This window comes from Coregonus clupeaformis, unplaced genomic scaffold (assembly GCF_020615455.1).
Source record: "Coregonus clupeaformis isolate EN_2021a unplaced genomic scaffold, ASM2061545v1 scaf2108, whole genome shotgun sequence".
NCBI lineage: Eukaryota > Metazoa > Chordata > Actinopteri > Salmoniformes > Salmonidae > Coregonus > Coregonus clupeaformis.
Genome location: NW_025535562.1, coordinates 77,501 through 92,178, shown reverse-complemented (window position 1 = coordinate 92,178; position 14,678 = coordinate 77,501). Strand labels below are relative to the sequence as shown.

At 47.6% G+C, this 14,678-nt stretch overlaps 1 protein-coding gene across 1 annotated transcript in view; it reads right to left on the bottom strand.

Annotated features, from left to right (window-relative positions):
• Positions 1 to 368: 368 nt before the first annotated feature.
• The window catches only part of LOC123488269 (low-density lipoprotein receptor-related protein 6-like), a 25,832-nt gene continuing 11,522 nt past the window's right edge, over positions 369 to 14,678 (bottom strand). Inside the window, exon 3 of the mRNA XM_045219162.1 lies at positions 369 to 882. Within this exon, the coding sequence (XP_045075097.1) occupies positions 624 to 882 (259 nt within the window). The 3' untranslated portion in view covers positions 369 to 623. The remainder of the gene's footprint in view (positions 883 to 14,678) is intronic.

The following is a 14,678-nucleotide window of genomic DNA, read 5'->3' as shown; positions in this document are numbered from 1 at the left end:
AATGCTGTTGATCCATTCTCAGTTTTCTCCTATCACAGCCATTAACCAGTTAAATGTAACTATAAAATGTAATTTACGTAATGCCCAAAAGTAATTATTTATCATGAGGGCAATAAACAATAACTAGTAACACTGCATTAAAATCTCAACTTTCTGGTAAAAGCAGTTATACATTGCTGAGGTGCAGTCACTTTTGATGACAAAAGATCAAGTACACAGTACAAATATGATAGAAATATGAAATATTTTATATGATGTATTTTCTATTCAACAAAACTTGAAATGAAAGGCGCCGTCCTGTAAAATACTGACTCAAGATACTTCAGCTTTTCATTTTTAATTACATTTGTAAACATTTCTACAACCCTTATTCCACTGTGGTAATGTGTGACAAAATCTCAACGTAATCCATTTTAAATTCAGGCCGTAACGCAACAAAATGTGGAAAATCCATTTTAAATTCAGGCCGTAACGCAACAAAATGTGGAAAAGGCCGAGGAGTGGGAACACTGTGACGGCCCTGTAGACACCAGTTATGTGGCGGTAGAAGCAGGCTGCTTGGTCATACATCTGAAATATTATATATTATCCACTGTACATGCTTTTATTATGCTGGAACCAAATTACCCAGCAACGGGACAATACATCATAAACGCTGATTGGTCGGTTGGTTGATTACTGTACCTCCCAGTGCCGTCCAGATTGGAGCGGTGTATGAAGTTGAACTTGGCGTCGGCCCAGTACAGTTTCTCCTGGCTGTAGTCCAGCGTGAGACCGTTCGGCCAGTAGATATCCTTATCGATGATCATGGCTCTGCTCGTACCGTCCATCCCCGCTCGCTCAATCTTAGGAACCTCACCCCAGTCCGTCCAGTACATGTACCTGCATAGAGTGGGAGAGAGAGAGAGAGACAGAGACAGACAGAGAGAGAGAGAGACAGAGAGAGAGAGAGAGAGAGAGAGAGAGAGAGAGAGAGAGAGACGGACAGAGAGAGAGAGAGACGGACAGAGAGACGGACAGAGAGACAGAGACAGAGAGAGAGAGAGAGAGAGAGAGAGACGGACAGAGAGACGGACAGAGAGACAGAGACGGACAGAGAGACAGAGAGAGAGAGACACAGAGACAGAGAGACGGACAGAGACAGAGACGGACAGAGAGACAGAGAGAGAGAGACAGAGACACACAGAGAGAGAGAGAGAGAGACAGAGAGAGAGAGAGAGAGAGAGAGAGAGAGAGAGGAGAGACAGAGAGAGAGAGAGAGAGAGAGAGAGAGACAGAGAGAGAGAGAGAGAGAGAGAGAGAGACAGAGAGAGAGAGAGAGAGATAGGAACACATTAGTAAAGGTGCCACTAACTCTAACCCTTAATTCAGTCCATGTGCCAGTAAAAGCTAAATAAATGCTGCAGTAGCTGTTTAAGTATTTCTGCCGTGTTGTCTCATAACTGCTAATGCACAAAGAAATAGGAATCCTAACCTTATAGCAATTCCATCAGACGCAGCAACACTGCCCGGCTGAGGGCTGTTTTCACTGTGAGTGAAGTGCAGAAAGATTCGGTTTTTTTGGAAGCAATGCGCATAAAAGTTGGTCTAAATACTAAAGTGAGACTTTAATCCTCATGTTTCTTGGATATTTACATTGTTGGAGTTCTCTTCCACTGCTAGAGAAGAGAAGTTGTTACCACGGTAACCTTAAAAGGGCAGCGGAAGATTTTTTTGTCTCCTGATTTTTTTATTTTAACTCACAAAATATTAAATTAAATGGAGCAATATACCACATTACTTCTTACTAGTAATACATTCCATGATTTAGAAACATTACTAAGCAACGCTCATCCATTTTGTTTAGTGTTTTTTGGTGTAATATTTTGGCTGGTAAAACTATCTGAGTAGTTAGCTGCCAGAGTGGCTGGTAGACTAAAAGGTTAGTTTTAGACCAGTAGAGACACCACCTACAGCGCTAACAAACAGGTCTGAGGACAAAATGGGTCTCATCAGACCAGCTGCATTGAGGGTCTGGACCAGTAGTGCTCAGGGTCATCGCATAGGAATATGCTGTCAGGGTCGTGACGTACAGTGTGACCTGGACAGGAAAGCTGGCAGCTGAACTAACCCTTTAGGACCACAGGCAGCTGAACTAACCCTATAGGACCACAGGCAGCTGAACTAACCCTATAGGATAGGACCACAGGCAGCTGAACTAACCCTATAGGATAGGACCACAGGCAGCTGAACTAACCCTATAGGATAGGACCACAGGCAGCTGAACTAACCCTATAACCATGTAGGATAGGACCACAGGCCTGAACACGGACCACAGGCAGCTGAACTAACCCTATAGGACCAGGGCTGAACCTTAGGATAGGACCACAGGCAGCTGAACTAACCCTATAGGACCACAGGCAGCTGAACTAACCCTTTTATTTTTTATTTTTTTATTTCACCTTTATTTAACCAGGTAAGCCAGTTGAGAACAGGTTCTCATTTACAACTGCGACCTGGCCAAGATAAAGCAAAGTAGTGCAATAAAAACAACAACACAGAGTTACATATGGGGTAAAAAAAAACATAAAGTCAGAAATACAACAGAAAATATATATACAGTGTGTGCAAATGTAGCAGGTTATGGAGGTAAGGCAATAAATAGGCTATAGGGCAGAATAATTACAATAGTATTAACACTGGAATGATAGATGTGCAAGAGATTATGTGCAAATAGAGATACTGGGGTGCAAAAGAGCAAAATAAATAACAATATAGGGATGAGGTAGTTGGGTGGGCTAATTTCAGATGGGCTGTGTACAGGTGCAGTGATCGGTAAGCTGCTCTGACAACTGATGCTTAAAGTTAGTGAGGGAGATAAGAGTCTCCAGCTTCAGAGATTTTTGCAATTCGTTCCAGTCATTGGCAGCAGAGAACTGGAAGGAATGGCGGCCAAAGGAGGTGTTGGCTTTGGGGATGACCAGTGAGATATACCTGCTGGAGCGCAGACTACGGGTGGGTGCTGCTATGGTGACCAATGAGCTAAGATAAGGCGGGATTTGCCTAGCAGTGATTTATAGATGGCCTGGAGCCAGTGGGTTTGACGACGAACATGTAGTGAGGACCAGCCAACAAGAGCGTACAGGTCACAGTGGTGGGTAGTATATGGGGCTTTGGAGACAAAACGGATGGCACTGTGATAGACTACATCCAATTTGCTGAGTAGAGTGTTGGAGGCTATTTTGTAAATGACATCGCGAAGTCAAGGATCGGTAGGATAGTCAGTTTTACGAGGGCATGTTTGGCAGCATGAGTGAAGGAGGCTTTGTTGCGAAATAGGAAGCCGATTCTAGATTTAACTTTGGATTGGAGATTCTTTATGTGAGTCTGGAAGTTGAGTTTACAGTCTAACCAGACACCTAGATATTTGTAGTTGTCCACATACTCTAGGTCAGACCCGTCGAGAGTGGTGATTCTAGTCGGGTGGGCGGGTGCTAGCAGCGTTCGATTGAAAAGCATGCATTTAGTTTTACTAGTGTTTAAGAGCAGTTGGAGGATACTGAAGGAGTGTTGTATGGCATTGAAGCTCGTTTGGAGGTTTGTTAACACAGTGTCCAATGAAGGGCCAGATGTATACAAAATGGTGTCGTCTGCGTAGAGGTGGATCTGAGAGTCACCAGCAGCAAGAGCGACATCATTGATATACACTGAGAAAAGTGTCGGCCCAAGAATTGAACCCTGTGGCACCCCCATAGAGACTGCAGGCAGCTGAACTAACCCTATAGGATAGGACCACAGGCAGCTGAACTAACCCTATAGGATAGGACCACAGGCAGCTGAACTAACCCTATAGGATAGGACCACAGGCAGCTGAACTAACCCTATAGGATAGGACCACAGGCAGCTGAACTAACCCTTTAGGACCACAGGCAGCTGAACTAACCCTATAGGATAGGACCACAGGCAGCTGAACTAACCCTATAGGATAGGACCACAGGCAGCTGAACTAACCCTATAGGACCACAGGCAGCTGAACTAACCCTATAGGACCACAGGCAGCTGAACTAACCCTATAGGACCACAGGCAGCTGAACTAACCCTATAGGATAGGACCACAGGCAGCTGAACTAACCCTATAGGATAGGACCACAGGCAGCTGAACTAACCCTATAGGACCACAGGCAGCTGAACTAACCCTATAGGATAGGACCACAGGCAGCTGAACTAACCCTATAGGACCACAGGCAGCTGAACTAACCCTATAGGATAGGACCACAGGCAGCTGAACTAACCCTATAGGATAGGACCACAGGCAGCTGAACTAACCCTATAGGACCACAGCACAGAGGACCTCTCTGAGCAGAATAACCCCTCTGACGAGGGAGGGCTCAGGGTCCCACCAGAGGTCTCCATAGATTCACTCCTCTTATGTGGACAGATGGGTCCTTCCATGAATTTATATCCAATAACGGCTATCTGTATCGGCCTAGAATTAGGCAGACTGACGCTGTGCTGCAGTGGATGTCTGAGGCGTCCATCTAAAACACAGACAGACTGACAGACACTAACCCTATAGGACCACAGCACAGAGGCGTCCATCTAAACACAGACAGACTGACAGACACTAACCCTAGAGGACCACAGACAGACTGACAGACACTAACCCTATAGGACCACAGACAGACGCGTCTCGAGGGGTGTATCCATAGCCTACACACTGATTCTACTGTTGCCAGGTAACCAATGAGCACCAACACACTGATTCTACTGTTGCCAGGTAACCAATGAGCACCAACAACACAGGACGGCAGACCATTTCAGACTTTGTCACAGAAACATCAATGTCAGTCTGAAAACGTCCAACCTCTAGACAGAACGTGTTTAGACCACAAACCCTGAAGAAGACACAGTGCTGCTGAAACGTTGGTGGATTTTATCCAATAAATTACCGGGTGGTCATACATAGAGTGCAACTGTTTTTCTAGACCTCAAACCAACCTGACAACCCAATGGTCTATTACCGCTCTGGTCGTCCATTTTAGGACCTGTAGCTGGATGTGTTTACATTTACATTTCAGTCATTTAGCAGAGGCTCTTATCCAGAGCAACTTAACAGTTAGTGAGTGCATACATTATTTCATACTGGCCCCCCCCTCGTGGGAAACGAACCCACAACCCTGGCGTTGCAAACGCCATGCTCTACCAACTGAGCTACACGGGGCCCCCGGTGTTTACCGTCATATGCTGCTGTTTGGGGATCAGGGAGCCCGCCAGGACGCAGCTAGCGGCCGTGTTTGTGGACGTGAACGACGCCGAGGAAAGGAGGCGCGATGAGAGGGGGGTGTAGAGAGTCTGTCGTTTTAACACATCAGTTCAAGGGACCATGGGAACCAGTGTGTTTAAAGGGACCATTTCAAATTGGGTATCGAATGAAAGCTAAGAGACTATATTTTGGGGATGAGTTTGCATCCTTGCATCTGAAGAAAATTACATTTTTCAACAATTTTCCATCTTAAAAATGTGGCATAAGTAAAGGCTTTGATTTCTGGTAAAACAGATGGAAACGGTCTTAGAAAACTTCTACCAGAAATAAACGAACACAATCATGTCGACGTAAAGACCTCTGCCAGATAATAATAACACATTTTGTTTTGGAGAAATTGTTTGCCTTCTGTAAGTTTAAGAAATATTGCCTTGTGATTCCATTACCAAAAACCATCTTTAAAGGTCGACTTCGGGCAAAATTTTTAAAAAGAACGGCTTTGAAATGTACAACTGATGAATACACCATCATACCATGTCATTTAATGCTTAAGAAAAATGTATTAATAAGATATTTGGCAACAGAAGTGTCATTTCTCAGAGATCTCTACAGCTTCCGTCCTAAAAAATAAATATTCTGAAATGATGTCAACAAATACTGCAGGAGTGAGTGCAGCAGAACCAGAAAAGAGGGAGACTTGAATCCGACTTTCACTTCTCCCTCTCTGTCCAGATACTAGGGCAGTAGAATCAGCTAAGGTAAGCTCCTCCCTCTCTGTCCAGATACTAGGGCAGTAGAATCAGCTAAGGTAAGCTCCTCCCTCTCTGTCCAGATACTAGGGCAGTAGAATCAGCTAAGGTAAGCTCCTCCCTCTCTGTCCAGATACTAGGGCAGTAGAATCAGCTAAGGTAAGCTCCTCCCTCTCTGTCCAGATACTAGGGCAGTAGAATCAGCTAAGGTAAGCTCCTCCCTCTCTGTCCAGATACTAGGGCAGTAGAATCAGCTAAGGTAAGCTCCTCCCCCCTCTGTCCAGATACTAGTAGAATCAGCTAAGGTAAGCTCCTCCCCCTCTGTCCAGATACTAGGGCAGTAGAATCAGCTAAGGTAAGCTCCTCCCCTCTGTCCAGATACTAGGCAGTAGAATCAGCTAAGGTAAGCTCCTCCCCCTCTGTCCAGATACTAGGGCAGTAGAATCAGCTAAGGTAAGCTCCTCCCTCTCTGTCCAGATACTAGGGCAGTAGAATCAGCTAAGGTAAGCTCCTCCCTCTCTGTCCAGATACTAGGGCAGTAGAATCAGCTAAGGTAAGCTCCTCCCTCTCTGTCCAGATACTAGGGCAGTAGAATCAGCTAAGGTAAGCTCCTCCCTCTCTGTCCAGATACTAGGGCGTAGAATCAGCTAAGGTAAGCTCCTCCCTCTCTGTCCAGATACTAGGGCAGTAGAATCAGCTAAGGTAAGCTCCTCCCTCTCTGTCCAGATACTAGGGCAGTAGAATCAGCTAAGGTAAGCTCCTCCCTCTCTGTCCAGATACTAGGGCAGTAGAATCAGCTAAGGTAAGCTCCTCCCTCTCTGTCCAGATACTAGGGCAGTAGAATCAGCTAAGGTAAGCTCCTCCCTCTCTGTCCAGATACTAGGGCAGTAGAATCAGCTAAGGTAAGCTCCTCCCTCTCTGTCCAGATACTAGGGCAGTAGAATCAGCTAAGGTAAGCTCCTCCCCCTCTGTCCAGATACTAGGGCAGTAGAATCAGCTAAGGTAAGCTCCTCCCTCTCTGTCCAGATACTAGGGCAGTAGAATCAGCTAAGGTAAGCTCCTCCCTCTCTGTCCAGATACTAGGGCAGTAGAATCAGCTAAGGTAAGCTCCTCCCTCTCTGTCCAGATACTAGGGCAGTAGAATCAGCTAAGGTAAGCTCCTCCCTCTCTGTCCAGATACTAGGGCAGTAGAATCAGCTAAGGTAAGCTCCTCCCTCTCTGTCCAGATACTAGGGCAGTAGAATCAGCTAAGGTAAGCTCCTCCCTCTCTGTCCAGATACTAGGGCAGTAGAATCAGCTAAGGTAAGCTCCTCCCCTCTCTGTCCAGATACTAGGGCAGTAGAATCAGCTAAGGTAAGCTCCTCCCTCTCTGTCCAGATACTAGGGCAGTAGAATCAGCTAAGGTAAGCTCCTCCCTCTCTGTCCAGATACTAGGGCAGTAGAATCAGCTAAGGTAAGCTCCTCCCTCTCTGTCCAGATACTAGGGCAGTAGAATCAGCTAAGGTAAGCTCCTCCCTCTCTGTCCAGATACTAGGGCAGTAGAATCAGCTAAGGTAAGCTCCTCCCTCTCTGTCCAGATACTAGGGCAGTAGAATCAGCTAAGGTAAGCTCCTCCCTCTCTGTCCAGATACTAGGGCAGTAGAATCAGCTAAGGTAAGCTCCTCCCTCTCTGTCCAGATACTAGGGCAGTAGAATCAGCTAAGGTAAGCTCCTCCCTCTCTGTCCAGATACTAGGCAGTAGAATCAGCTAAGGTAAGCTCCTCCCTCTCCGTCCAGATACTAGGGCAGTAGAATCAGCTAAGGTAAGCTCCTCCCTCTCTGTCCAGATACTAGGGCAGTAGAATCAGCTAAGGTAAGCTCCTCCCCCTCTGTCCAGATACAGTAGAATCAGCTAAGGTAAGCTCCTCCCTCTCTGTCCAGATACTAGGGCAGTAGAATCAGCTAAGGTAAGCTCCTCCCTCTCTGTCCAGATACTAGGGCAGTAGAATCAGCTAAGGTAAGCTCCTCCCTCTCTGTCCAGATCCTAGGGCAGTAGAATCAGCTAAGGTAAGCTCCTCCCTCTCTGTCCAGATACTAGGGCAGTAGAATCAGCTAAGGTAAGCTCCTCCCTCTCTGTCCAGATACTAGGGCAGTAGAATCAGCTAAGGTAAGCTCCTCCCTCTCTGTCCAGATAATACGGCAGTAGAATCAGCTAAGGTAAGCTCCTCCCTCTCTGTCCAGATACTAGGGCAGTAGAATCAGCTAAGGTAAGCTCCTCCCTCTCTGTCCAGATACTAGGGCAGTAGAATCAGCTAAGGTAAGCTCCTCCCCCTCTGTCCAGATACTAGGGCAGTAGAATCAGCTAAGGTAAGCTCCTCCCTCTCTGTCCAGATACTAGGGCAGTAGAATCAGCTAAGGTAAGCTCCTCCCTCTCTGTCCAGATACCAGGGCAGTAGAATCAGCTAAGGTAAGCTCCTCCCTCTCTGTCCAGATACTAGGGCAGTAGAATCAGCTAAGGTAAGCTCCTCCCTCTCTGTCCAGATACTAGGGCAGTAGAATCAGCTAAGGTAAGCTCCTCCCTCTGTCCAGATACTAGGGCAGTAGAATCAGCTAAGGTAAGCTCCTCCCTCTCTGTCCAGATACTAGGGCAGTAGAATCAGCTAAGGTAAGCTCCTCCCTCTCTGTCCAGATAATACAGCAGTAGAATCAGCTAAGGTAAGCTCCTCCCCCTCTGTCCAGATACTAGGGCAGTAGAATCAGCTAAGGTAAGCTCCTCCCCCTCTGTCCAGATACAGAGTAGAATCAGCTAAGGTAAGCTCCTCCCTCTCTGTCCAGATACTAGGGCAGTAGAATCAGCTAAGGTAAGCTCCTCCCTCTCTGTCCAGATACTAGGGCAGTAGATTCAGCTAAGGTAAGCTCCTCCCTCTCTGTCCAGATACTAGGGCAGTAGAATCAGCTAAGGTAAGCTCCTCCCTCTCTGTCCAGATAATACAGCAGTAGAATCAGCTAAGGTAAGCTCCTCCCCTCTGTCCAGATACTAGGGCAGTAGAATCAGCTAAGGTAAGCTCCTCCCTCTCTGTCCAGATACTAGGGCAGTAGAATCAGCTAAGGTAAGCTCCTCCCTCTCTGTCCAGATACTAGGGCAGTAGAATCAGCTAAGGTAAGCTCCTCCCTCTCTGTCCAGATACTAGGGCAGTAGAATCAGCTAAGGTAAGCTCCTCCCTCTCTGTCCAGATACTAGGGCAGTAGAATCAGCTAAGGTAAGCTCCTCCCCTCTGTCCAGATACTAGGGCAGTAGATTCAGCTAAGGTAAGCTCCTCCCTCTCTGTCCAGATACTAGGGCAGTAGAATCAGCTAAGGTAAGCTCCTCCCTCTCTGTCCAGATAATACAGCAGTAGAATCAGCTAAGGTAAGCTCCTCCCTCTTGTCCAGATACTAGGGCAGTAGAATCAGCTAAGGTAAGCTCCTCCCCCTCTGTCCAGATACAGTAGAATCAGCTAAGGTAAGCTCCTCCCTCTCTGTCCAGATACTAGGGCAGTAGAATCAGCTAAGGTAAGCTCCTCCCTCTCTGTCCAGATACTAGGGCAGTAGATTCAGCTAAGGTAAGCTCCTCCCTCTCTGTCCAGATACTAGGGCAGTAGAATCAGCTAAGGTAAGCTCCTCCCTCTCTGTCCAGATAATACAGCAGTAGAATCAGCTAAGGTAAGCTCCTCCCCCTCTGTCCAGATACTAGGGCAGTAGAATCAGCTAAGGTAAGCTCCTCCCTCTCTGTCCAGATACTAGGGCAGTAGAATCAGCTAAGGTAAGCTCCTCCCTCTCTGTCCAGATACTAGGGCAGTAGAATCAGCTAAGGTAAGCTCCTCCCTCTCTGTCCAGATACCAGGGCAGTAGAATCAGCTAAGGTAAGCTCCTCCCTCTCTGTCCAGATACTAGGGCAGTAGAATCAGCTAAGGTAAGCTCCTCCCTCTCTGTCCAGATAATACAGCAGTAGAATCAGCTAAGGTAAGCTCCTCCCTCTCTGTCCAGATACTAGGCAGTAGAATCAGCTAAGGTAAGCTCCTCCCTCTCTGTCCAGATACTAGGGCAGTAGAATCAGCTAAGGTAAGCTCCTCCCTCTCTGTCCAGATACTAGGGCAGTAGAATCAGCTAAGGTAAGCTCCTCCCTCTCTGTCCAGATACTAGGGCAGTAGAATCAGCTAAGGTAAGCTCCTCCCTCTCTGTCCAGATACTAGGGCAGTAGAATCAGCTAAGGTAAGCTCCTCCCTCTCTGTCCAGATCCTAGGGCAGTAGAATCAGCTAAGGTAAGCTCCTCCCTCTCTGTCCAGATACTAGGGCAGTAGAATCAGCTAAGGTAAGCTCCTCCCTCTCTGTCCAGATACTAGGGCAGTAGAATCAGCTAAGGTAAGCTCCTCCCTCTCCGTCCAGATACTAGGGCAGTAGAATCAGCTAAGGTAAGCTCCTCCCCCTCTGTCCAGATACAGTAGAATCAGCTAAGGTAAGCTCCTCCCTCTCTGTCCAGATACTAGGGCAGTAGAATCAGCTAAGGTAACCCCTTGATCTTAACAGCCACAGACAGACTGGACCAAATCTGGACCCATCATAGACGTGTGTTTCACAAGTTAGGATAGCACAGTACAGTGATTTTCAGTGAGCTCCAAAAATATTGGGAAAGTGACAAATGTTTTGTTGTTTTGGCTCTGTACTCCAGCACTTTGGATTTGAAATGATACAATGACTATGAAGTTAAAGGAAAAATCCACCCAAAAACACTAATTCCTTTAATCTCACATATTAATAATACTAATATGAGAACAATATTTTTTGTGAACAAATGTTTCATTTTACTGTTATAATAAGGTTGGTAGCAACATGGAAAATCGTTGTGGAAATCTGTTGCAGCTCAAGTGGACTACAAAATCCACAATGCAATGCTCTCTCTGTGGGCTAGCTGGCTGGCTAGCTAAAGTAGTCTCTATGGCCTGGCTAGCTAGCTAACGTAGTCTCTATGGGCTGGCTAGCTAACGTAGTCTCTATGGGCTGGCTAGCTAGCTAACGTAGTCTCTATGGCCTGGCTAGCTAGCTAACGTAGTCTCTATGGCCTGGCTAGCTAGCTAACGTAGTCTCTATGGCCTGGCTAGCTAGCTAACGTAGTCTCTGGCCTGGCTAGCTCTTGGCCTGGCTAGCTATCTAACGTAGTCTCTATGGCCTGGCTAGCTATCTAACGTAGTCTCTATGGCCTGGCTAGCTAGCTAACGTAGTCTCTATGGCCTGGCTAGCTAGCTAACGTAGTCTCTATGGCCTGGCTAGCTAGCTAACGTAGTCTCTATGGCCTGGCTAGCTAGCTAACGTAGTCTCTATGGCCTGGCTAGCTAGCTAACGTAGTCTCTATGGCCTGGCTAGCTAGCTAACGTAGCTATCAAATCAAATCACATTTTATTGGCCACATGCGCCGAATACAACAGGTGCAGACATTACAGTGAAATGCTTACTTACAGCCCTTCACCAACAGTGCATTTATTTTTAATAAAAAAGTAAAATAAAACGACAACAAAAAAGTGTTGAGAAAAAAAGAGCAGAAGTCAAATAAAATAACAGTAGGGAGGCTATATATATACAGGGGGGTACCGGTGCAGAGTCAATGTGCGGGGTGCACCGGCTAGTTGAGGTAGTTGAAGTAATATGTACATGTGGGTAGAGTTAAAGTGACTATGCATAAATAATTAACAGAGTAGCAGCAGCGTAAAAAGATGGGGTGGGGGTGGTGGGGGGTGGCAGTGCAAATAGTCTGGGTAGCCATGATTAGCTGTTCAGGAGTCTTATGGCTTGGGGGTAGAAGCTGTTGAGAAGTCCTTTGGACCTAGACTTGGCACTCTGGTACCGCTTGCCGTGCGGTAGCAGAGAGAACAGTCTATGACTAGGTTGGCTGGAGTCTTTGACAATTTTGAGGGCCTTCCTCTGACACCGCCTGGTATAGAGGTCCTGGATGGCAGGAAGCTTGGCCCCAGTGATGTACTGGGCCGTACGCACTACCCTCTGTAGTGCCTTGCGGTCGGAGGCCAAGCAGTTGCCATACCAGGCGGTGACGCAACCAGTCAGGATGCTCTCGATGGTGCTGCTGTAGAATTTTTTGAGGATCTGAGGACCCATGCCGAATCTTTTCAGTCTCCTGAGGGGGAATAGGCTTTGTCGTGCCCTCTTCACGACTGTCTTGGTGTGTTTGGACCATGATAGTTCGTTGGTGATGTTGACACCAAGGAACTTGAAGCTCTCAACCTGTTCCACTACAGCCCCGTCGATGAGAATGGGGGCGTGCTCAGTCCTCTTTTTTTTCCTGTAGTCCACAATCATCTCCTTTGTCTTGATCACGTTGAGGGAGAGGTTGTTGTCCTGGCACCACACGGCCAGGTCTCTGACCTCCTCCCTATCGGCTATCTCATCGTTGTCGGTGATCAGGCCTACCACTGTTGTGTCGGAGTCGTGCCTGGCCATGCAGTCATGGGTGAACAGGGAGTACAGGAGGGGACTGAGCACGCACCCCTGAGGGGCCCCCGTGTTGAGGATCAGTGTGGCAGATGTGTTGTTACCTACCCTTACCACCTGGGGGTGGCCCGTCAGGAAGTCCAGGATCCAGTTGCAGAGGGAGGTGTTTAGTCCCAGGATCCTTAGCTTAGTTATGAGCTTTGAGGGCACTATGGTGTTGAATGCTGAGCTGTAGTCAATGAATAGCATTCTCATGTAGGTGTTCCTCTTGTCCAGGTGGGAAAGGGCAGTGTGGAGTGCAATAGAGATTGCATCATCTGTGGATCTGTTGGGGCGGTATGCAAATTGGAGTGGGTCTAGGGTTTCTGGGATAATGCTGTTGATGTGAGCCATGACCAGCCTTTCAAAGCACTTCATGGCTACAGACGTCAGTGCTACGGGTCGGTAGTCATTTAGGCAGGTTATCTTAGAGTCCTTGGGCACGGGGACTATTGTGGTCTGCTTGAAACATGTTGGTATTACAGACTCAGTCAGGGACATGTTGAAAATGTCAGTGAAGACACTTGCCAGTTGGTCAGCACATGCTCGGAGTACACGTCCTGGTAATCCGTCTTGCCCTGCGGCCTTGTGAATGTTGACCTGCTTAAAAGTCTTACTCACATCGGCTACGGAGAGCGTGATCACATAGTCATCCGGAACAGCTGGTGCTCTCATGCATGCTTCAGTGTTGCTTGCCTCGAAGCGAGCATAGAAGTGGTTTAGCTCGTCTGGTAGGCTTGTGTCACTGGGCAGCTCGTGGCTGTGCTTCCCTTTGTAGTCTGTAATAAGTTTTCAAGCCCTGCCACATCTGACGAGCGTCAGAACCGGTGTAGTACGATCACAATCTTAGTCCTGTATTGACTCTTTGCCTGTTTGATGGTTCGTCGGAGGGCATAGCGGGATTTCTTATAAGTGTCCGGGTTAGAGTCCCGCTCCTTGAAAGCGGCAGCTCTACCCTTTAGCTCAGTGCGGATGTTTCCTGTAATCCATGGCTTCTGGTTAGGGTATGTACGTACGGTCACTGTGGGGACGACATCGTCGATGCACTTATTGATGAAGCCAGTGACTGATGTGGTGTACTCCTCAATGCTGTCTGAAGAATCCCGGAACATGTTCCAGTCTGTGCTAGCAAAACAGTCCTGTAGCTTAGCATCTGCGTCACCTGACCACTTTTTTATTAACCGAGTCACTGGTGCTTCCTGCATACTGCTTCCGCTGAGGCTAGGGAGCTCTTTAAACTAGTGGGGGAGGGAGAGCAAGGAGGAGTGAGGGAGTCACCCTCCAGAATGGGTACTTCAATGAGTGCAATTGCACGCTTTTTAAAATCTCTGATGTAATGACGAGGCCCTCTCCCTGGGACCGTCCCGACACTATGCCGCTCTGGCCCTCAGCTGACAGTGATGTGTGTGTGGCTTTCTGTGTGTGTGTGGCTTTCTGTGTGCGTGTGGCTTTCTGTGTGCGTGTGGCTTTCTGTGTGCGTGTGGCTTTCTGTGTGCGTGTGGCTTTCTGTGTGCGTGTGGCTTTCTGTGTGCGTGTGGCTTTCTGTGTGCGTGTGGCTTTCTGTGTGCGTGAATCAGAATGAGTTGTAATTCCTGTCAATGTAAATGTCTGCTGAGAGTTTGACTGAAGAGGACTCTACAGAATGACAGTTCTCAGTATAAATATATTAAGGTCAACAGGTCTGACTAACGAGATTTGTTCCCACGGTACAACCAAAGTTATAAATAGCTACAAAAACAGTTGTTACTGAACATGTGTGTGTAAACATGAGTTGTGAATAAACCTGTGTTGATTCTAAAGTCCTGGGGTGTGTTTCTATAGGCATGGTGAGTGCAGCCGTAGCAGCCCCATGCAGTGAGGCCAGGCTGAATCTGTAGTCACCCTCCTTCCACTGAGGGGATCAAACAGGCGGCACACGTGAGAGCCAGACACCCACGGAGACCCATTAACACACACTATAACCCCCAGCGCCTGCACGAATCCAGCTCTCAGTCTCTTATCCCCTTCTTTTTTACAGGGAGGATGCCAAGCCAGGCAGAGAGAGACAGAGGAGGGGGGGACAGAGAGAGAGAGAGGAGGGGGGGACAGAGAGAGAGAGAGGGGGGGGACAGAGAGAGAGAGGAGGGGGACAGAGAGAGAGAGAGAGAGAGGAGGGGGGACAGAGAGAGAGAGACAGAGAGGAGGGGGGA